This window comes from Neofelis nebulosa, chromosome 2 (genome assembly GCF_028018385.1).
Source record: "Neofelis nebulosa isolate mNeoNeb1 chromosome 2, mNeoNeb1.pri, whole genome shotgun sequence".
NCBI classification, from domain to species: Eukaryota; Metazoa; Chordata; class Mammalia; order Carnivora; family Felidae; genus Neofelis; species Neofelis nebulosa.
In genome coordinates this window covers 191,455,914-191,478,669 of record NC_080783.1, presented here as the reverse complement: position 1 = coordinate 191,478,669, position 22,756 = coordinate 191,455,914, and the positions used below count along the sequence as shown (strand labels likewise).

At 41.3% G+C, this 22,756-nt stretch overlaps 1 protein-coding gene across 8 annotated transcripts in view; it reads right to left on the bottom strand.

The window, feature by feature from the left end:
* Positions 1 to 21,688, bottom strand: part of TRIT1 (tRNA isopentenyltransferase 1) — a 44,109-nt gene extending 22,421 nt beyond the window's left edge. For 6 of the 8 annotated variants that reach the window (XR_009258211.1, XM_058717916.1, XM_058717920.1 and 3 more), the window contains exon 1: positions 21,514 to 21,688. Coding sequence is in view for 7 of the 8 variants with exons in the window: in XM_058717916.1 (XP_058573899.1) it covers positions 21,514 to 21,687 (174 nt within the window). In the remaining variant the exon portion in view is untranslated. Of the gene's footprint in view, positions 1 to 20,116; positions 20,568 to 20,595; positions 20,832 to 21,513 lie in introns of those variants that run through there. The other 2 variants (XM_058717917.1, XM_058717918.1) reach the window with 2 other exon arrangements.
* Between the last annotated feature and the right edge of the window lie 1,068 nt (positions 21,689 to 22,756).

Here is a 22,756-nt window from a genome sequence, read left to right as displayed (position 1 = left end):
AAAGTCCACCATGAATGAATGGATAAATAAAATGTGTTATTCCATTATTATTCAGCCCTAAAAGGGAAGGAAATTCTGACACATACTATAACATGGATGAACCTTAAAGATATTATGATAAGTAAAATAACTCAGTAACAAAAAGCCAAATATTGTATGATTCTACTTACATGATGTAACTAAACTAGTAAAAATTCAGAGGCAAAAAGTAGAATGGTGGTTGCCAGGTGCTGGGGCAGAGAACAATGAAGAGTCCATATAAAACGGGTACAGGGGTGCCTGGGTGGCTCAGTCAGTTGAGTGTCTCAGGGTTCACAGGTTCGAGCCTTGCATTGGGCTCTGTGCTGACAGCTCAGAGCCTGGAGCTTGCTTCCAATTCTGTCTGTCTGTCTGTCTCTCTCTCTCTGTCCCTCCCCCACTCATGCTCTCTCTCTCTCTCTCTCTCTCTCTGTGTCTCTCAAAAATAAATAAATGTTTTTAAAAAAATTTTTTTACTTAAAAAAAATGGGTACAGAATTTCAGTTGGGAAGATGAAAAAGATCTGGAGATAGAGGGTGAAGGTTGCAGAACAATGTGAATGTGCTTAATGCATGGTAAAATGGTACATTTTATGTCATGTATATTTTACCACAATAACAACGAAAGACTTGGATGACAGATTTTCAGCACAATGAGAAAACAGTGAATATCTGCAATGAAATGAAATTTTCAAACATTTGCTGTATTTTTCAATTCTTTTAAATATACACCCAGAAGTGGAATTGCTGGATCAAATTACAATTTTCAAAACTATCGAGAGGACTGGTAACGTTCTATTTCTTAAACTGAGTTGTGGTTACACAGGTATTTTCACTTTTTAAATTTTTTTATGTTTCATTTTTTTGAGAGAGAGAGAGAGAAAGAGAGAGCAAGCTGGGGCAACAGGGAGCAAGGCAGCAAACTCACCAACTGTGAGATCGTGACCTGAGCTGAAACCAAGAGTCGACGCTTAACTGACTGAGCCACCCAAGCACCCCTACACAGGTATTTTCACTTTTTGTACACTTACGAATTATGCATTTAAGATTTTACTTTTAAGTAATCTCTACACACAACAGGGGGCTTGAACGCATAATCCTGAGATAAAGAGTCACATGCTCCACCAACTGAGCCAGCCAGGTGCCCCATGAATGATGCATTTTAGGGCATACATTGCTTATCAATTAAAATCATACCACCCAGCCAAAAAGCAAAAACACAGCAACATTTTACACATTGGCACTAAGGATAAATATCTAAACAAATTTAGAAACCAATCAATTTTTGTAAACATCACATTTGGTCCATACAGATATTTATATTGCAAATGCCCCAACTGGGCTTATTTTATTACCTGCCCACAAAACAACATTCCACCAGGGTAAGTTAGGTTTGTAGCTGATTGCTTTACATTTCACCTATTTTCCAGCTTCAATTACAGTTTCAGTGTGACTTTGCCTATCGAACAGGCAGCCCTGGGTGCTAAGAAGAGCTTAAAGGGTTTGTGTTATCTTTTAAAGGCAGTATGCCACTCCGTTCCATCTCCTACTCTCCCAGAAGACACCTGTGATCTGTGTACACAGAAATGACTGGATAAAATGCTTCTCTCTGCACAAATCAGATTCTGTCAATACTAAGGAGGCTCTGGCCTCTTTGTGAGGTCTGATAGCTGAAATATTCTGAAAAATCCCAGGTTTAACCTACTTAGCCAATTATCAACATAACTGACTTATCTCTGCAAACATTTACTGAGTCTATTATGTGCCAGGTAATCTGCAAGATGTTAGGCATGCAAAGAAGATTAAGAAAGGGTCCCTGTCCTCAAGGAGTCCAGGCTAGCAGAAACAGAGATACAAGTAACTGTACTATAAAGACATACGTGATTTAAAGTTTCTAAGAGACATTAAAGTGTGACTGTACCATCTTCTTTAAATATCATAACCACCAAACATTTAATGTTCTAGGTATTTAACTGGATAGTACAAGGAAATATGAGCTCACACAGCAAAAAATTATCCCAACCCAAAATGTCAACAGTCCTGAAGTTGAGAAACCCTGGTCCAAAGAAATTTCACCATGGAGAAACTCCCCCAAATCCCTGGGTGGTTTTGGTTTAGGTCAGGATATCACGGTTTCATGGGTTTGAGCCCCTCATCAGGCTCTGTACTGACAGCGTGGAGTCTGCTTGGGATTCTCTCTCTCCGTCTCTCTCTGCCCCTCCCACCCTTGTGTTATCTTTGTCTCTCTCAAAATAAATAATAAACATAAAAAAAAAAATCTGAAGCACAGAGAGGTTGCATAGCTAGTAAGTAGTGGGGCTAGGACTTAAAATCCAGGCAACTTGGCTCCAACCCTTTAGGGTTTTTATGCTCTAGGGTGGCCCTAATAAGTGTGTTAATCAGCAAGATCCTGGACACTGGGCAGATTGTGGAGCTCTGTCTGAGTTCAGGTTGGCTATGATGCCCCAACATAGCTGTTTATAAGCAAAATGAAAAGCTGCCCTCCTTGTTTGGTTTCTTCCTCATAAGTTATCTTCCCCCTTTTAACTTCATTTCCTTCCCAATCCAAATTAGATCCTGAAATCCTTCAATCGCTTTCCTGACTCTGTCACCAAAAGTTGATTTTCCTTTTTGATTAAAAGAATTTGAATTTGGGGCACCTGGGTGGTTCAGTCGGTTGAGCATCCGCTTCGGCTTAGGTCATGATCTCGCGGTTCGTGAGTTCGAGCCCCGCGTTGGGCTCTGTGCTGACCGCTCAGAGCCTGGAGCCTGCTTCAGATTCTGTGTCTCGCTCTCTCTCTGCCCCTCCCCTGCTCATGCTCTGTCTCTTTCTGTCTCAAAAATAAAGAAAACATTTAAAAAAAAATTTTTTTTAAAGATTTTGAATTTGATTATTCAAATGAAGAGATGTGGAAAAGTAGAGAAAAGGTCAAATCTCTTGCCTAACTTCCTTCCCTCCCTCCCTCTCCCTTTCTCTCTTTCTTAGTAGGCTTCACACCCAGCAGAGCCCAATGTAGGGTTTGAACTCACAACCCTGAGATCAAGACCTGAGCTGAAATCAAAAGTCAGACGCTTAACCACCGACTGAGCCACCCAGGCACCCTATTTAACTTTTCTTTCTTAATAAAAGGATAACTTCTTAAAAAATGTACACTTTATTAAGAAAGAATGAATTAGCTGCAGGAACATGGCAGGCAACTACTCCTTTTAGCTTTGCTTGGCAGAAGTTCAACTGCAGACATGCTGACTAAACCAGACAGATTAAGATGCTCAGAAAGTGGGAGAACCTGTACCTGATGTGTTCAGTCTAGTGAGAGGAGTGGTTTGGAATTTGTAGTGCAGATAGAGACTTTTGGTCCTCCAATGGCTATCTCTATTTAAGGGAAAAGGAACTACAATCATAATACAAGGCCATGCTTCTCAAACTGAGAGGTGCATACATAATAAGTACACTATGCATTCTTCTTAAGCACCAGATCTTCCTAACTGGTAAAAGGAACGTAAAACATGAATTTTTACATCTAAATAAATGCAGACAGGGGCACCTGGGTGGCTCAGTAGATTGAGCATCCAAGTCTTGATTTCTTTGCCTCAGGTCATGATCTCGTGGTTCGTGACTTCAAGCCCCACATCGGACTCCGTGCTGACAGTGCGGAGCCTGCTTGGGATTCTCTCTCTCTCTCTCTCTCTCTCTCTCTCTCTCTCTCTCTCTCTCTCTCTCCCCTTCCCCACTCGTCCCTCTCAATAAATAAATAAACGTTTAAGTAAATAGATAAATAAATGCAGACAGATCAGGGCAGAGAATGCAAAACTGGCATACTTTAAAGTTAACATACTTTTGGGGCGCCTGGGTGGTTCAGTCGGTTAAGCAGCTGACTTTGGCTCAGGTCACGATTTCGCAGTCTGTGAGTTCGAGCCCCGCGTCGGGCTCTGTGCTGACAGCTCAGAGCCTGGAGCCTGTTTCAGATTCTGTGTCTCCCTCTCTCTGACCCTCCCCCGTTCATGCTTTGTCTCTCTCTGTCTCAAAAATAAATAAACGTTAAAAAAAAAAAAAAGTTAACATACTTTTAACATACTTTAAAGTTGAAGTATGAGAAACTCTGCAACGGAGAGCCTCTGCAGTGGCTGCTTAGACGTCCACCTGCAAGCCCTGGCAAAGCATGGATGTAAGGAAATTCTGAGATCATCTACCCGGTCCGATCACCTGAAATTTTATACTTGAGAATACAGAGGCTCAGGGAGCTCCCCTGCATATATAATTGGCTGGCAATAGAGACACGACTAAAGCCTAGATGCTCTGCCCATAACACAAGCTGTTTCTGCTGCCTCTCGTGAGGAGTTTTTATTCCCATTTGACTCTAGTCTGTTTGCTTGATTGAAGTAATGAATTCCTACTAAGGTGAAATTAAATTCCAGAAACTGAGAAGACAGTTTCCATACACTGAACCCCTTCAAGGTTTTGAAGAGTAAATATGATAGAAAGCTGAAAATATAAACAAAGACGATGCCATGTGACCATAATGCTGGGACAGAAACAAAAGGGCTCTTTTGAGAAAATAAAATCAATAATAAAGCTCTTCTTGTGGCCAATTTTACAGCCTCCAGATTGGCCCACTTTTGATAGTTTCAGTGAGATTTTATTTTAAGATACCTGAGATAGAGCATATATTATTTGGAGGTCTGTATCTAAGTTAGGGAAAGCCAACAGTGTATGATGGGAGCCAGAAGCATGGGTTCAAATTCTGACTCCACTACCCAACTTCATTTCGCAGGATATTTAAGTATCTTAGTTTTCCTTGCCTCAAGTATCCTAATCTATAAAATGGGAATAATAATAATAATAATAATAATAATAGTACCTACACTCCTCACTATGTTATTCTGGAGATTAGAGTTAATATAGATGAAATATTTAGAATAATGGCAGGCAAATGGTAATAAGCACTATAGAAGTGCTTGGTATTATCTATATTTAATTGGTGGTGATTAAACAAGATTTTTCTTGGTGTTTCGAGGTGAGACCCCTGGCTAGGGTTTGAAAGAAGAGAACCACAAAATACCAGAGTTAAAAGGAGCTTTAGACACCATGACAGACAGGGGAGCCTGGGTGGCTCAGTTGGTTAAGTGTCCAACTCTATTTCAGCTCAGGTCATGATCTTGGGATTCATGGGGATCAAGCCTGGCTTCAGGGTCTGTGCTGACAGTGCGAAGACTGCTTGGGATTCTCTCCCTCCCTCCCTCCCTCCCTCCCTCCCTCCCTCTCTCTCTCTCTCTCTGCCCCTCCCACACACAAGCATGCCCACTCTTTCTCTCAAAACAAATAAAAAATAAATAAAATAGACACTGACAGACACTGTATGACCCACAAAGCCTAAAATATTTACTAACTGGACCTTAACAGAAAAAGTCTGCCCACTCCTGATCTGATCTAATCAGTCCCCCCTCACTAATATAGCCAAAGAGGAAACTAAAGCCCAGAGAGGGCAGTATCTTGTCCCAGGTTATAAGTACAGCGAGTTAGTGGCAAAGCTGAGACTAAAACCCAGTTTTCTCAGTAAATAAAACTGCCTGCTAGGCTAAATAAGCTAAATGAAGACCTCAGAGTAAAGACAGACTATAAATTAGGAAACATGTGCCTATTAGGCAAATCATCTAAATCTAATTCTAATCAATACACACTTTCTGAATACTATAAGCCTGAGCATCAATGTTTTTTAATGCTACCCAGGTGATTACACTGTGCACCTGGGAGTGAGAACCACCATTACAAGTTATGATGCTAGGCACTAGCAAGATGTAAACCAAAAAAAAAAAAAGGAAAGTAAGGAAACTGGGTAGTGGGGTAGCTAACCAAAGTACCCACCTGGACAACATAGAATCCCATATTCCATCTGTAATTATGTATGTAGGGGACTGCAAGGAAAGAGCAACAGGCATGCTGAAGGCAAGGAGGCCTGAGTATACCTTCATTTACACCAGAGCATCAACAATACTTTTTGTTCACATCTGTAAGTTGTGAACAAATTCACAGTTCAATACATTATAAATCTATTATAACATTCTCATTTTTTTTTTAAAGTAGACTCGGGGCACCTGGATGGCTCAATCAGTTAAGCGTCTGACTTCAGCTCAGGTCATGGTCTCACTGTTCATGAGTTGGAGCCCCGTACTGGGCTCTGTGCTGACAGCTCAGAGTCTGGAGCCTGCTTCGGATTCTCTCTCTCTCTCTCTCTCTCTCTCTCTCTCTCTCTGCCCCTCCCTGGCTCACGCTCTGCCTCTCTCTCTCTCTCAAAAATAAATAAACATTTTTAAAAGTTTTTAAATCTTTAAGAAAAAATAATAAAGTAGGCTCTATGCGCAACGTGGGACTTGAACTCATGACCCAGAGAGCAAGAGTCCATGTTCTACTGACTGAGCTAGCCGGGTGCCCCTATAATATTCTCTTTCTAAAAGAATGTTAAAACTAACATGTACTCACAAAAAGTATGAGAACATACAAACCTAAAACATTTATTATGACCCCAAAGAATCATACAAGTCAAAAGACAAATGACCAACTGAAAAAAATACTTCCAATACATGAGACTGCATAAAGGATTCAAACTTACAATACACAAAAAACTCTTAAAAAGCAATAAACACAAAAATGAAAACCATTATATAGAAGTGGGCATAACAGGTATGAGCAAGGAATTAAAACAAGCAATACACAAATGACCAATGCACCCTTGAAAAGACAATTAACCAAAGAAATGAAATCAAAATGAAATTCATTTGTTTACCAAACTATAATAATGAAAAGATAGGTAATACACAGAATTGCAAGGGTGAACAAAAATAGACATACCACTGATACAAACTTTCTTCAAACCAAAAGTCTGGCAATATGTATCAAAATGTAATGTGTGCCAACCAGCAACAAAAAGACAACCAACCCAATTTAAAAATGAACACAAGAGGCGCCTGGGTGGCTCAGTCAGCTGAGTGTCCTACTTCAGCTCAGGTCACGATCTCACGGTTCGTGGGTTCAAGCCCCACATCCGGCTCTGTGCTGACAGCTCAGAGCCTAGAGCCTGCTTGGGATTCTGTGTCTCCCTCTCTCTCTGCCTCTCCCCCACTCATACTCTCTCTCATCTCAAAAATAAACATTAAAAAAAAAAAAAATGAACACAAGACCTAAGTAGATATTTTTTCCAAAGAAGATATTACACAAATGGCCACTAAGAAAATGTAAATCAAAACTGTAAAGTGATACCACTTTCACACCCACTAGGATGCTATAATTTTTTTTTTTTTAAGGAAAATTTTATTAAAAAGGAAAAGGACGCCTGGATGGCTCAATCGTTTGAGCGTCCAACTCCTGATTTTGGCTAGGTCATGATTTCACCATCATGAGACTAAGTCCCATGTTGAGCTCAGCATGGAGTGCAAAGCCTGCTTAGGATTCTCTCTCTCTGCCTCTCCCCGGCTTGTGCCCTCTCTGTCTCAAAATAAACAAACCTAAAAAAAATAATAAAAGTTAAAAATAATTTTTTAAAAGGAAAAATAACAAGTGTTGGAGACAAGGTAGAGAAATTGATACCCTTACACATTGCTGGTGGGAATGTAAAATAATATAGCCATTGTGTAAAACAGTTTGGCAATTCCTCAAAAAGGTAGACATAGAATTACCATGACCCAGCAATTCTACTCCTAGGTATTACCCAAAAATAACTAAGAACAGATAATCAAACAAATACATGTACATATACATACAAGTTCACAGTAGCACTATTCATAATAGCCTAAGGTACTAATGCCCATCAATAGATGGGACAAATTGTGATCTATACATACAAAGGAAAATTATTCAACCATAAAAAGGAACAAATTACCAATACATACTAACAGATTATATGACTGCGTTTATATGAAATATCCGGAATAGGTAAAATCTATAGGGACAGAAAGCAGACAAGTATTTGCCAGGAGCTGGGAGGGAAGGGAAAATGGGCAAGTAACTGCTTAATGGGTATGGGGTTTTCTTTTGGGGTGGTGGAAATATTTTGGAACTAGACAGAGGGTATGGTTGTACACCACTGTGAATATACCAAATGACACTGAATCGTTCACTTTAAATATTTGATTTTTTAAGTAATCTATACACCCAACATGGGGCTCAAACTCACAACCCCGAGATCAAGAGTCACATGCTCTACTGACTGAGCCAGCCAGATGCCCCAGAATCATTCACTTTAAAATGGCTGATGCTGGGCACCTGTGTGGTTCAGATGTTTAAACGTCTGACTCTTGATTTTGGCCCAGGTCATGATTTCACGGTTCATGAGATCGAGCCCCACATCCGGCTCTGCACTGACAGAGCAGAGCCTACTTCAGATTCTCTTTCTCCCACTCTCTCTGCCCCTCTCCCATGTGTGTGCTCTCTCCCGCAAAATAAATAAACTTTAAAAAACAAAAAACAATTTAAAACGGCTGACGTCATATGAATTTTCCCTCAATGAGAAAAATAATATAACCTCTAATAACCTCAGAAAATTGGGAGGAAAAAAAGAGGTAATGTTTACATCTTACCCAGTATTCCCATTCTAGGAATTTATCCTGAAAAAGGAATCACACAGTCCAAAAAGATGTATGTGTAAAGATGTTCATCTCAGCATCATTTATTATAGCAAAAAACAACCCTTTAAATGTCCTTCAGTAGAAACCTCATTAATTATGATACATCTATAAAACAGACTTACACAGATGGGGTGCCTGGGTGGCTCAGTCACTTAAGCACCTGACTCTTGATTTCGGTTCAGGTCATGATCTCATGGTTTATGGGATCGAGCCCCACATTGGGCTCCGTGCTGAAAGCGTGAAGCCTGCTTGAGATTCTCTCTCTCCCTCTCTCTCTGCCCCTCCTGTGCTTGTGCTCTCTCAAAATAAAAAAAATAAATAAATTAAAAAAAAAATAGACTACCCGGAGATTAAAAACAACCAAGTAGAAAGTTGGAAGGCTTACGCTATCCAATTTCAAGACTTATTATAATGCCACTGTAATCAAGACAATGCAATATTGGCAAAAGAAGAGACACATAGATGAATGGAACAGAACACAGCCCAGAAATAGACCCGCACAAATATAAACTGGCTTTTGACAGAAGTACAAAGGCAATTTAATGGAGAAAGGATAGCCTTTCAAAATCAGTGCTGGCACAACTGGATGTCCATAATATCATACCTTGTACAAAAATTTATTCAGAACAGCTCACAAACCTACATGTAAAATGCAAAACTATACAATTTTTCTTTAAATAATACTTCTCTTAAAAATGGTGAGGGGCGCCTGGGTGGCTCAGTTGGTAAAGCTTCTGACTTTGGCTCAGGCCATGATCTTGCGGTTCGTGAGTTCAAGTCCTGCGTCCGGCTCTGTGCTGACAGCTCAGAGCCTGGAGTCTGCTTCAGATTCTATGTATCCCCGTCTCTCTGCCCCTTCCCCATGCTCTTTCACTAGCTCTCGCTCTCTCAAAAATAAATAAAACATTTAAAACTTTTTTAAAAAATGGCAAGAAAATCTGCATGACCTTGGGGTTGCCAATGAGTTTTTAGGGTAGGAAACCAAAGACACAATCCATAAAAGAAAAAAAAAACTGGACTTTGTGAAAATTTAAAACTTTTGTTCTGTCAAAGACAGTGAAGAAAATGAAAAACAAATAAGCCACAGAGCAGGAGAAAATACTGGCAAATAACAAATCTAATAAAGAATTTGTACCCAGGATATATAAAGAACTCTTAAAAGTCAAGAATAAGACAAACACATCCACCAAAAAATCTGACAAACACTTCAAAGACACACAGATGGCAAATAAGCATATGAAAAGATGCTCAACATCATTAGCCTTTAGGGAAATGTAAATTGACCACCCTGAGATACCAGTACATACCTATTAGAATTGCTAAAATTAAAAAAAAAAAAAAAAAAAAGACAATAGCAAATCCTGGGGAGGATACAGAGGAACAGAAATTCTCATTCACTGCTGGTAGGAATGCAAAATGGCACAGCCATTTTGGAAAATCCTTTAAGGGCTTCCTATAAAGTTAAACCATCAGCACATGAATGTTTATAACAGCTTTCTTTATAAGTGCTAAAAACTGGAAATTCAGATGTCCTCTCTTAGGTGAATGGGCATACTATGGTACATCCATACAATGGAATGACACTTAGCAATAAAGAGTAATGGACTTGGGAGATTTAAAAGGTACTTTTTGCTAGGTGAAAAAGTCAGACCCCAAAGGCTGCATATTGTATGATTCCATGTACATTACATTCCAGAAAAGGCAAAAAACAAGGGGATGGAAAACAGATCAGTGGTTGTTGAAAGGTGGGGTAGGTAGAAGAGCTGACTACAAAGAGGCCATACAAGAAAATGTTTAGAGTGACGGAACTGTTTAGTACGGTACTGTGATGGTGGATACCTGACTCTGCATTTGTCAAAACCCATAAAACTGTACTCAACAAAGAATGCACTTTACTGTATGCAATTTAAAAAAACAAAACAGGGGCGCCTGGGTGGCTCAGTCGGTTGGGCGGCCGACTTCAGCTCAGGTCACGATCTCGCGGTCCGTGAGTTTGAGCCCCGCGTCGGGCTCTGGGCTGATGGCTCGGAGCCTGGAGCCTGTTTCCGATTCTGTGTCTCCCTCTCTCTCTGCCTCTCCCCCGTTCATGCTCTGTCTCTCTCTGTCTCAAAAATAAATAAAAAACGTTAAAAAAAAATAATAATAAAATAAAATAAAAAAACAAAACAAAAAAACAACTTCTGGGGAACCCAGGATAGAATGCAGACTGCAATAAATGAATCTACCTGTGTTACAAATGCACAGCATTACCTCACTGAAGGGCAGTGGAGGGGGAAAAAAAGGAGCTTACCTAAATAACTGTGTATAACATTATGACTAGATACTATAGGCTAAAATGAACAAAAAGAACCGTACACAAACATTATACCTAATTGGTAAATTGTTGGGGCGGCTGGGTGGCTCAGTCAGTTGGGGCATCTGACTTTGGCTCAGGTCGTGATCTCACAGTTTGTGAGTTCGAGCCCCGCGTGGGGCTCTGTCCTGTGGGACTTTGTCCTGAAAGCTTGAGCATGGAGCCTGCTTCAGAGTCTGTGTCTCCCTCTCTCTCTGCCCCTCCCCCAGTCGTGCTCTGTCTCTCTCTCTCAAAAATAAATAAACATTAAAAAAATTTTTTAACTGGTAAGTTTCTTACATAAGTAAAAACAAAAAGTACTGAAACTACTTTACAGGTTGCATAAATAAATAAATTATAGCCAATGAGAAGCCAAATTTCTTACTCTCTGAGAAAGAGAACACAAATAGAGAACATTGGGATGGATCCTGTGGTGCCAGAGTAGAGTCAGAGATATTTGTATAAACACATGTTTATTTTCATATATATGTAGATAGATACAGATATAAACATAGATATTTGTGTATACAAGGATTAGTGTACATAAGCATGTTTCCTAGCTTTTTCCACCAAAGAGACAAGAAACAATGATATCCCAATAGCAACAAACACACCCAGCATCCAGATTTTGGTTTCATTTTTTTTTTTTTATTAAAAAAAAATTTTAATGTTTATTTTTAAGAGAGAGAGAGACAGTGGGAGAGGGGCAGAGAGAGACACACACATACACACACACAGGATCTGAAGCAAACTCCAGGCTCTGAGCTGTCAGCACAGAGCCTGACCGAGAGGCTTGAACTCACGAACCCGTGAGATCATGACCTAAGCCGAAGTTGGACACCTAACCAACTGAACCACCCAGGAGCCCCAGATTTTGGTTTCTAAATACCATTCACACAAAAAAACAAACAAAACAAAAGAAAAACATTCACCAATAAAAGGAATCAGGGCTCCTTGGGAAAATGGCTGATTCTAGGGCTGGGGCAAGACAAACATAAGCTGGGAGCATCTTGCAGTGCCAGAAAGGAAGTACTAAACAAACAAACATGGAGGCATGCCAAAGGACACAGAGTCAATATGAAAGAGCGCTCAATAACCAAAGTTGGAATAATCTGAGCAATAAAACAACACTATATTGGATTATAACCCAAAGAATAAAATAAATATCCATACTGATACAAGTAAATGATGTAAATAAGTGAGGAAAAAAGGACAAATCATTCCACAAAAATTACAACTCATAAAAGTAGAAGGAATGAAGTAAATTATCATAGTAACTGCAGCAGGAATGATCCACTGACAAATCCTAAAATTAGTGAGTGAAACTTTAAGGAAAAACAGGACATCTGAATTGTCTCAAAGTATCTCCTCTAAAATATTTATTAATTATTGTGGTGCTTTTAACATACATCCACACATTCTTGGATATTCCTCCCTTCAGGAGGTAGAGATTAAATCCCCTCCCCTTCAATGTGGGCTGGACTTAGCAAGTCATTTCTAACAAATAGGGCTTCACAGTGGCAAAATCTGGCAGATGCAACCCAAACCAAACAGTCAAGGTTAACGTTAACAGCACCAGAAACAAGTCATGTTGACATCATACCCTGATATGATGTAATGAGAAGGGTATGCTTTCCCCAAACCTGTAATGCCAGTGTAATCATGAGAAACCCAAATTAAGAAGCATTCTACAAAACAGCTGACAAGTACCCTTCAACAGTTTTGAAGTCATAGACTGGAAGAGTCTGAGAAACTGTCACAGATTGGAGGAACCTAAACAGACACGAAAACGAAATGCAATGTGGGACCCTAGATGGGATCCTGAAACAGAATAAGGACATTAGTAGATAACTAGTGAGAACCAAGTAAGGTCTACAGTTAACAGTACTGTACCTATGTCAATTTCTTAGTGTTGGCAAATGTACCATGATGATGCAAGATGTTAATTTTAGGAGAAGATAGGTAAAGGGTATACAAGAACTCTCTCTACTATCTTTGAAACTCTTGTGTAAATCTATAATTACTTCAAAATTTAACAACCAATAAAGTAGAACAGGGTTTCTTAACCTCAGTACAATATATTACTATTTTGGGCCAAATACATCTTTGTTGTGAGGAGCTGTTTTATGCAAAGTAGGATGTTTGGCAGCATTCCTGGTCTCTACCCAATATATGTCAGGGACCAACCTCCCCAGTTGTTACAACCAAAAATGTTTCCAGAAATTGCAAATGTCCCCTGGGGGGCAAAATGACCCCATATTGAGACCACTGATGTACAGTTGTGTAACATTAACACATAAAGTTATCCATAACATACTGCTAAGAGTGGGGGGAGAGCAGGACACAGAAGAATAGCAAATGTATGAGTCAATTTATGTAGAAACATACACACATAAATGGAACCTTCAGGACATTATGCTAAATGAAACAAGCCAGTCACAAAAGAGACAAATATTATATGATTCCATTTATATGAGGTACGTAAGAGCAGTCAAAATCATAGACATAGAACGTGAAATGGTGGTTACCAAGGGCTAGGAGGAAAGAGGAACGGAGAGGTACTGTTTAACGAATACAGAGTTTCAGTTTTATAAGACAAAAAGTTATGGAGATAGATGGTGTGATTATGGTTACACAGCATTATGAACGTACTTAATACCATTAAGCTGTACAGTTAAAAATGGTTAAGATGAAGGTATCTGGCTGGGTCAGTTGGCCGAGAATGTGACTTTTAATCTCCAGGTCGTGAGTTCAAAAGCCCAATGTTGGCCGTAGAGGTTCTTTTAGTTAAAAAAAAAAAGGTTAAGGTGGTAAATTTTATGTGTATGTTACCACAGTAAAATTGGGAATAAAAACAAAAAAACACATAAGCACATTTGCAAAAATACACAAATGTCTGAACGGATGTGCACCAGCATATTAAAATGTTGAACCTTTGATGCCAAGACTATGGTGACACTTCCTTTGTACTTTTCTGTTATTTGGATATTTTTTTCAAAAACCAAAATCCTATTGATTCTGTCTCTAAAATGTCGAAATGGTTACTTCTCCCCAGCCACAGACCAACTCCAGCCCCTCTCACCCAGGCTAATGCAACCAAATCCTAAGCTGTTTATCACTCTCTAACCCACTCTCCATCAGAGTTACCCTATGTAACAGATTTGCTATCACTTCCAAATTTAAAACGCCACGCCTCCTGGCATTCAAGGGCCTCTGCAACTTGTTCACAGGGTCCTGTATTTTTAGTTTTACCTCTTACTACTGTTCCTCAAATATCCTCCATGCCGGATAATTCCTGGTCATTCCTTGAAAACATACCATACACTTTTATTCTTCCTTTACTTTGCTCATGCTGTTCTTTTGTCAGGAATAGTCTTCCTCCTCTGTCTGATAAAATGTATACAGTGGGTACAGGGGAAAAGAATGGGATGCAGGATGAATGGATAAATAAGTAAGAAGACGTGGGGGAAAAATATAGAACAGCACAGAGACAGAATTCAAGAAAGGAATTTTCTGGATGGGTGAGATAATGACAGTGCCTACCTGATAAGGCTGTGATGAGACTAAGTGAGATAATACGTGTCAAACTTGTGAACAGTACCTGGCATACAGACTATTATTGCTTACTACGTTGCTGCTATTATTATTATGACTGTTCATGGTGTAGTGGTATGAGCCTGAACTCTGGATGCCACAATGAGGAAGCAGCAGTGGTGAACCTGTAGCTCCGAACCAGGGCTCCAAAGGTAAGCAAGGCGGTAAAGAGGACCCCAGTCTGATTCAAGTTTATCTAAAGAATTCAAACTACACAAGAAACCAAAACCAATTTAGTTAAGACACATACAAGTAGATACGAATCACATACGTGAATTCTTACATACCCCAAGTAACTTTTACCCCTAGAACATACATTCCTTTTGAAGAAGAGCTATTTCAACACCCTGCCCCAGGCCCTGAAGCCTCAGGGCAGCACCTCACCCTCACAAATATGAACCTGCAAGTCCCATTTGTGCCCTCCCACGATTTCTCATTTGGCCAGTAGTGACTTCTCTTTCCTTACAAAACATCGAAGGTTTGATTCCAAAGTTCTTCCCATCGCTGCAAAAAGGTGAACATACAGTATATGAACAACCCACCAAGTTGAATACTTTAGCCAAAGGAAAACTACATTCAGTCACAATGGAGGTGAATCAAGGAATCTAGAGACGCAGACAGATTTTTGGGAGGAGGCAAAACTTTTGAGACTTCCTTCTTAGCTTCTTGTCATGCTCAGTTGTTTTTTTTTAATGTTTATTTATTTTGAGAGCAAGAAGGAGCGTACCAGTGGGGGAGGGGCAAAGGGAGAGGGAGAGAGAATCCCAAGCAGGCTCAGCACAGAGCACGACATGGGCTTTGATCCCACAGACTGTGAGATCATGACCGGAGCTGAAATCAAAAGTCGGATGCTCAACCAACTGAGCCACCCAGGCACCCCCAGCCTCAGTCTTTTTTTTTTTTTTTTTCTTAAAAGATCGCCTCTGTTCAGTTGTGGCAAGCAGCCACCAGACAGCCCCCATCTCTCCTGGTTAACAGGTTTTTGTGGCTTTTATATCGTGTCCTACTAAGCCACCGTGATTCACACTCCCTTCTCTCCTTTCATATCCCTCTCCCATGCATCCCTGATCTCCCTTGAGCACTATCAGACAAACAGTCCTTTGGTTTAAAAAAAAAAAAAAAAAAAATACCGCTCCTAAATTATGTCCCAAAGCAGACAAAAAGAACCCAGACTCCACATCTATTAGATGACACATAGGCTGCTCACTAGTCAGACTGCCAAAAATCATTTGCTTCTGCTCTTGTAGGTTTAGACAAACATAAAGGGAACAGTGCTCCTATGTAGGACTACTGCTTCTCCACAGGACTTGAAGAACTAAGGCATTAGGGATACTTCCTCTCTATAAACCCAAATAGAACACTTTGTTTATTTATCTCGTGGCATATAGTTGGCAGTCTGTATTTCCAGGCAGTCATTGTACATCTTTTGGCAAGTGCCTTCATGTTTTTCAGTACAATGTTTCATCCAGTCACTGAAGGCGATGCATTGTACCTTGAATTTACATGCCAAGAAAAAGACTCAGTCTGAAAAGAAGACCTTCAGTATCATCTTCCTGCAATACATTAGACACTACAGAGGAGTTAGAAGACCCAGATCCAATTCCCAGGCGTACCAGTGTCTTGCAGCATGATCTCTAGTGTGTTCTTTAATCTTCTGTGCCTCAGTTTTTCCATCCTGGAAAGCAGGGATTGTATTACCTGACGGTCCTTAAATTTAGACTCTTACTGCTGACTAACAATATTCATGTTTCTATAATTTGTGAAACCGGCACTTGGAAAACTCAGGAAATTAAGCACAAATGTTGTTTCTCACTATAATCACACCTGCCAGGCAGAAATCCAAAGTAGAGCCCAGCAGGAGTCCCTAAGCAAGTAATCCCTCAGAGAGTGTTTCTGACTTCCCACTCAACAAATCAAGTGCATGAGAATGGGAAGCAAGAAGCCAGGCAGGACCTTCACATGCTACGTGGCTACAGAAGCAAGTCATTATCTGTTGGGCTCCAGGACAATATTATCACCCTAGATATACTACCCTAAACATTCCATTGTGGTTTTCCCTTGAAGAAGCTACCTTGATATACTTACTCAATGTTCACAAAAAAACAATCACTTTCCCTGGATGGGAAATGCCCCAACAGGGGTTGCCCTGGGATCACCCTACAGTTAAGGCAGAACAAAAGGATAACGAAACAGGTATGAGGTGCTAGACAAGTTAAGATTTAAGACAGTGTTTTACAATCCTTTTTGAATTACTAGTATACTGGGGCGCCTGGGTGGCGCAGTCGGTTAAGCGTCCGACTTCAGCCAGGTCACGATCTCGCGGTCCGTGAGTTCGAGCCCCGCGTCAGGCTCTGGGCTGATGGCTCGGAGCCTGGAGCCTGTTTCCGATTCTGTGTCTCCCTCTCTCTCTGCCCCTCCCCCGTTCATGCTCTGTCTCTCTCTGTCCCAAAAATAAATAAAAAATGTTGAAAAAAAAAATTTAAAAAGAATGAATTACTAGTATACTTGTGAAATATGAAATTCTGGACATCATTCCAAAAGTGATTATTAAAAAGCAAATATTTGTTTTTTAAAAGATCAACTTGGAAGCCTGAAAGAACTTTCTAATTATCACACTTCCCATTTGGTCATCCTTTGTGGCTGTACAACAAAGTTTACGTCTCCGACTAGGCTCTCCACAAGGCCAAGTTTCTCCTTTGTTTCAGTAAACATTCTCTGCCTTTAGTATCATTAAATTATTGACATTAAATTATACCTCTTAGTTGCAGCAAGTTTTATCCCCATAGGCAATGCCTCATGTGGCCACCACTCAGCTCAACACTCCATTTGACAGACATCACTATGAATTCACACTATGATTCACAATATGAATCCTCAAATACATTTTACATCCTGATCAAAATGGAGCACACTCCTGTGAAAGAAGAGTGGCGTACAAGTTAAGAAATACTCTCTAATGACTGAACACCACAGCTCCTGCCTCATCTAAAGGGGATGGCTTTGTGTGGATAAGGCAGTAGACATAGAAAGTAAACACCTATGTTCAACTCCAGGTTTGCTACTTACTGCCAGACCTTACTGCAAGGCCTGTTGTCTTACCTGTGAAATGACAATGATATTTACCTTACGAGGTAAGGTAGAATAAAAAGCATATGTAAGTATTTTATAAACAAATTTGCTATGCAAATTTAGGTTGTTATTATCATTCTGCCTGTGTATTTATTTGAAATTGAAAATGCTCTTGGGGCGCCTGGGTGGCACAGTCGGTTAAGCGTCCGACTTCAGCCAGGTCACGATCTCGCGGTCCGTGAGTTCGAGCCCCGCGTCAGGCTCTGGGCTGACGGCTCGGAGCCTGGAGCCTGTTTCTGATTCTGTGTCTCCCTCTCTCTCTGCCCCTCCCCCGTTCATGCTCTGTCTCTCTCTGTCCCAAAATAAATTAAAAAAAAAAAAAAATGCTCTTTCAAGGAGCTGGTAATCCAACATTAAGAACGTCCTTTTGTACACCTGAAACTAATGTGCCATTGCGTATCAACTATACTTCAATTCTTTCTTTAAATGTCCTTTTTGTTCACACACTTATAAAAATTCTGAGTCAACCTCAAGTCACTAAAAAGCACCATCTCCCTCCACTGGATAAAAAAACACATAAGCAAAGGTAGAATGAAGAACTGCATATAACCCCATAAATGGGGCAGAGATACTTTATATCATTATTTGGACTGAAAAGTAAAATCAAAGGTCAAAGTTCTCCCATGGGAATCAAGAGGAAATGATACAAATATCCACAGTACAATCAAAACTAAACACAACCTATAGCCAGTTCAGGAGGCTCAATAATCTTCAAAGTGTTTTCATACATTAATTAATCCTTGTGGTGTCCCTAGGACAAAAGAAATGTAATTCCCATGCTCTAGTTAGTTATATAACCACACGAAAAATCTGAATGGATCAAGATGTGCCATTTTAATATGGCAAGTCAACAAATACTTCATCAAATATTAAGGGTCTGCCGTATCATCAGCACTATATGAGGCTCATTGTCCCATACACATGACCTGTTTTACAGTCAACAAAACCTCTAGCAACCTCAACCTTACGGCACACAGCTATGAGTAGAGAAAGATTTCTGAGAAATGGGTAATAGCTATTAAAGAGCTATATACAACACTCATTGCCAGAACCCACTAACTTACTTAAAAATAAATGTAAAATTAAGGGGTGCCTGGGTGGCTCAGTCAGTTAAGCGTCTGACTTTGGCTCAGGTCGTGATATCTCACGGTTTTTGAGTCTGAGCCTCGTGTCCAGCCAGCTCTGTGCTGAGAGCTGGAACCTGCTTCAGATTCTGTGTCTCCCTCTCTCTCTGCCCTTCCCCCGCTCGCACTCTCTCTCTCTCTCTCTCTCTTTCAAAAAAAACAAACATTAAAAAAAATTATTTTAAATAAATGTAAAATTAGGACGACTTACTGAGAACACTCTCGACAGGGCTACGTGTGGTGTTTGAGGAAGATGGGAACAGGGAGCAGTGGTGTGTGTTTTAAATAGGAGGATCAGAGAAAGCCTTGTAAGGTGACATCTGAGTAAAGATGTGACTGAAGACAGAAAGCAAGCCACGTGGTTAAACAGATGAAGAAGTTCCACCAGGCAGAGGCAGTCAGTGCAAGAGTCCTGAAACAGCTCATACCTGTTACACTCTCCACCCCCCAACAGACTTTCCCCTTGGAAGTCCTGTTGCCATTCCCACTGTGCCGTGCCAAACCTTCCTGACTTCCTGCCCTGCTCACCATACTCTCCCAGGCCCACAAACCTGAATCCTGAATCACATGGTGTGCATTATTCTTTCAGCGATCAGTGGTCAACTCACTTTGACATGATGACATCTTTCTTTTCCCCTGCATTCCTAACACCCACCCCCAAATCCAATTCATCAGGCACACTATTCACAGATGAATGCTTCTTACACACTGCCTTCCTTCATCATATTACTCATCCCCCATTCCACAATATCTGCAAAACCTAACGAACAGCCTCCTTTCACCATCCTACATACACACATGCCCATTTCACCTTCTAAATCTTCCTTCATGTTCTCTCCTTTGACATAATGCCTTTCTTCTTTCTTATCTATCCAAACTTCACCTTTCAAGTCCCTTTTCAGAGAGCTTTCCGTGACTAACCACACCAGTCTTTGTTGACTTCTTCTCCCTTCTCAGAAACTGTGTGCTTTAGCATAAAATCTAACATTTGCAGTCTCTCTCCTCCCTGCCCCATCCACCTTGCAGAGCATCATTAGTATCACAGTTCAAACACTACTTCTGCTTCATTTCATGTTTAGCCGGACTAAAACTCCTTGAGGAGAGGCATTATGGTTTTTCTCTCCAAAAGGGCCTTGCGGAAAATAGCACCTGTCATGTTTTTAGCATTCCGTGCCGTACGTTGTATTAAGTGCTTTGCACACTTTATCATGTTAATCATCACAATTATGTTGCGCTGATACTCTTCTTCCTATTTTACAGAAGAAACAAAGGCGCAAAGAGTTCAGGCTGAAATCACATACCTTAGAAAAGACAGGGCTGGGATTTGAGGTGAAGTCTGTCTCTTGAAGCTGACACATCGTAGAGGTTGCAAACAAACATTTGTTGACTTATACTAATCATTTCATGTGTGTTGATGGGTCATGTCCCTCCAAATGAAACCATGCCCCGAGGTTTACGGGGTGCAGTGGGAAGGACTGCCCTTCCTTGCTGAGTACCCATCAGGTAGGGGCTAGACTCAGTGCCAGGCATTTCACACTCAAGCACCTCATTTACTCCAAAACCTCATAACTGTAAATTATCCTCAATAAATAGCGTTTGTAATTCCTCCATCACAGATTTACCCCATATGTCACCCACTCTCAACCCGAGGCCAAATGCACCCAGGTGCTGTGTGTAGTACACACTACTTCTGGGCTTTTCCTCTAACTCAGGGAAGAGGACAAAGCCTCCCGACTCCCATCAGCCAGAGTAGGTTAAAAAACCTCTAACCTCAACTTACACAAATATTTGCCAAGTGCATGGCCCCCGCCTTCTTCAGGACCCTGCTCTTCATTCTAAAACTCATGATCTCGGGGCGCCTGGGTGGCTCAGTCGGTTGGGCGTCCGACTTCAGCTCAGGTCACGATCTCACGCTCCGTGAGTTCGAGCCCCGCGTCGAGCTCTGGGCTGATGGCTCAGAGCCTGGAGCCTGTTTCCGATTCTGTGTCTCCCTCTCTCTCTGCCCCTCCCCCGTTCATGCTCTGTCTCTCTCCGTCTCAAAAATAAATAAACGTTAAAAAATAATTTTAAAAAAAAATAATAAAAAATAAAACTCATGATCTCACCTACTAAGCACCACAGCCCTGAGGGCAGGTGGCATTTTTTCCACTTTACAGATACGTTAAGCTCACGTGGCCGACGGCAGATCCGGAACTAGAATCCAGGTCTCGATGAATAGCCATCCTGTTCCATACCCTCACGAGGCACTCATAGATGGTAACCAACTTATACCGGTGTCGCTGAATACTCTAAGTAGCAAAGGCTCTGCGATAATTTTCATTCAAAAGATATTTATTGGACGCCTGTCAACCTTGTAGGTTCAAATGCTATCTCCTCCCCTTAGTCGCTGTGTGACACAGAGAAAGCCGTTCCATCTCCCTAGGTGAATTTTCTCACGCGCAAATGGAGAGAACAGAATCTACCAACAGCAACGTCGTGAGAAGTAAATGAGATGAGGAAAGCCAATCAATCGCCTGGCACTACGTCTGGCACATGGTGGGTGGGCACCTAGTAATTATGGGTTCCCTTCACCTGCCCACTCGGTCCCACAAGCCTCAGGGTTCACCCACTACACCCATGCGACAGGGTATCCACTCCGCCAGAGGCCCGCACGCGGCCTCTGGGTTTCACAGGCCCGTGGACAGCCGCACTGTCATACCTGCATGGAGTCAGCGCTGACGATTTCGCCACCGAGCCGCTGGCCTAGCTGCAACGCCAGGGTGGATTTGCCGGTGCCGGTCGCCCCAAGAATCACTACAAGAGGCAGTGTCCGTTGCAGACCCCGTAGCCCGGAACCCACAGAAACTGCTCGTGCAGCCGCTACCGCCGCCATCTTGAAGATATCTGCGCTTGTGCAGGAGCAGCTGTCCCCATGGCAACCGTCAGTGCGCCTGCGCAGACCTAGGACTCCGTTAGGATGAGTGGAGAGGTGGGAGCGGCGCGACCAATACTTCGGAGCTTGAGAGGCTCTCGACCTGACTGCCCTCAACTAGCTGGTGCCAGCGCCTCAACTCTCTCCTCTCCCGTTTTTGTTGTTTTAACAACTGGCAATCAATTTATTAAAAAGATTTTTTTTAACTCTCTCCTCCCTTAAATGGGGGATGGCAATCCTATCTGAAATCTATCCCTGTTATTTCTTCCTTTCACGGCAGCTAGTTCTTTTCTTCATACCACTAATTACAGTATAAAATTATATACTGACTCCTATGTATTGTCTGACTTCCACCCCAAGCTGTTAGTTCCATAAAGGCAAGGAACAGATTCTGCCTAGGTCTAGGTCACTGCTAATATCTCCAGTGCCTAGCACAGTGCCTGATGCAGAACAGGCATTGTTAAATGGAGAAGAGAACGGTTTGCCTACCTAGTGCTGGAGCCACTGAACTAGAAGTGTGGTGTTCTCCAGAATCAGATCTGCCTAGTTCTTAGGCAAGGGCAGCTGCTCTAATGTTTTTATCCCACAAAACAAACCCAGACACAGAAGGAAGGACAAAATCTTCCAACTCTTTAGCAAAAGGATGCAAACGATGGATTGAGAACAGAGAAAAGCAAGTAAACAACCCACAAAATATGAACAGGAAGAATAAGGAAGGCAGAAAGGATAAAGTAGGAACCCTCAGATGAAAGTGAAGACCAGGGGCACCTGGGTATTCAGTGTCTGACTTCAGCTCAGGTCAGGATCTCACAGTTTATTGGATCGGGCCCCATGTTGGGGCAGTCTGTGCTGACAGCTGGGAGCTGAGCCTGGAGCCTGCTTCGGGTTCTCTGTCTCCCTCACTCTCTGCCCCTCTCCTGCTTTCTCTCTCTCTCTTTCTCAAAAATGAATAAACATTAAAAAAAAAAAAAAAAAAAAAGGCAGAGACCAGAAGACCGAAATTCAAGAACCACAACCTTTAAGAAAGGGC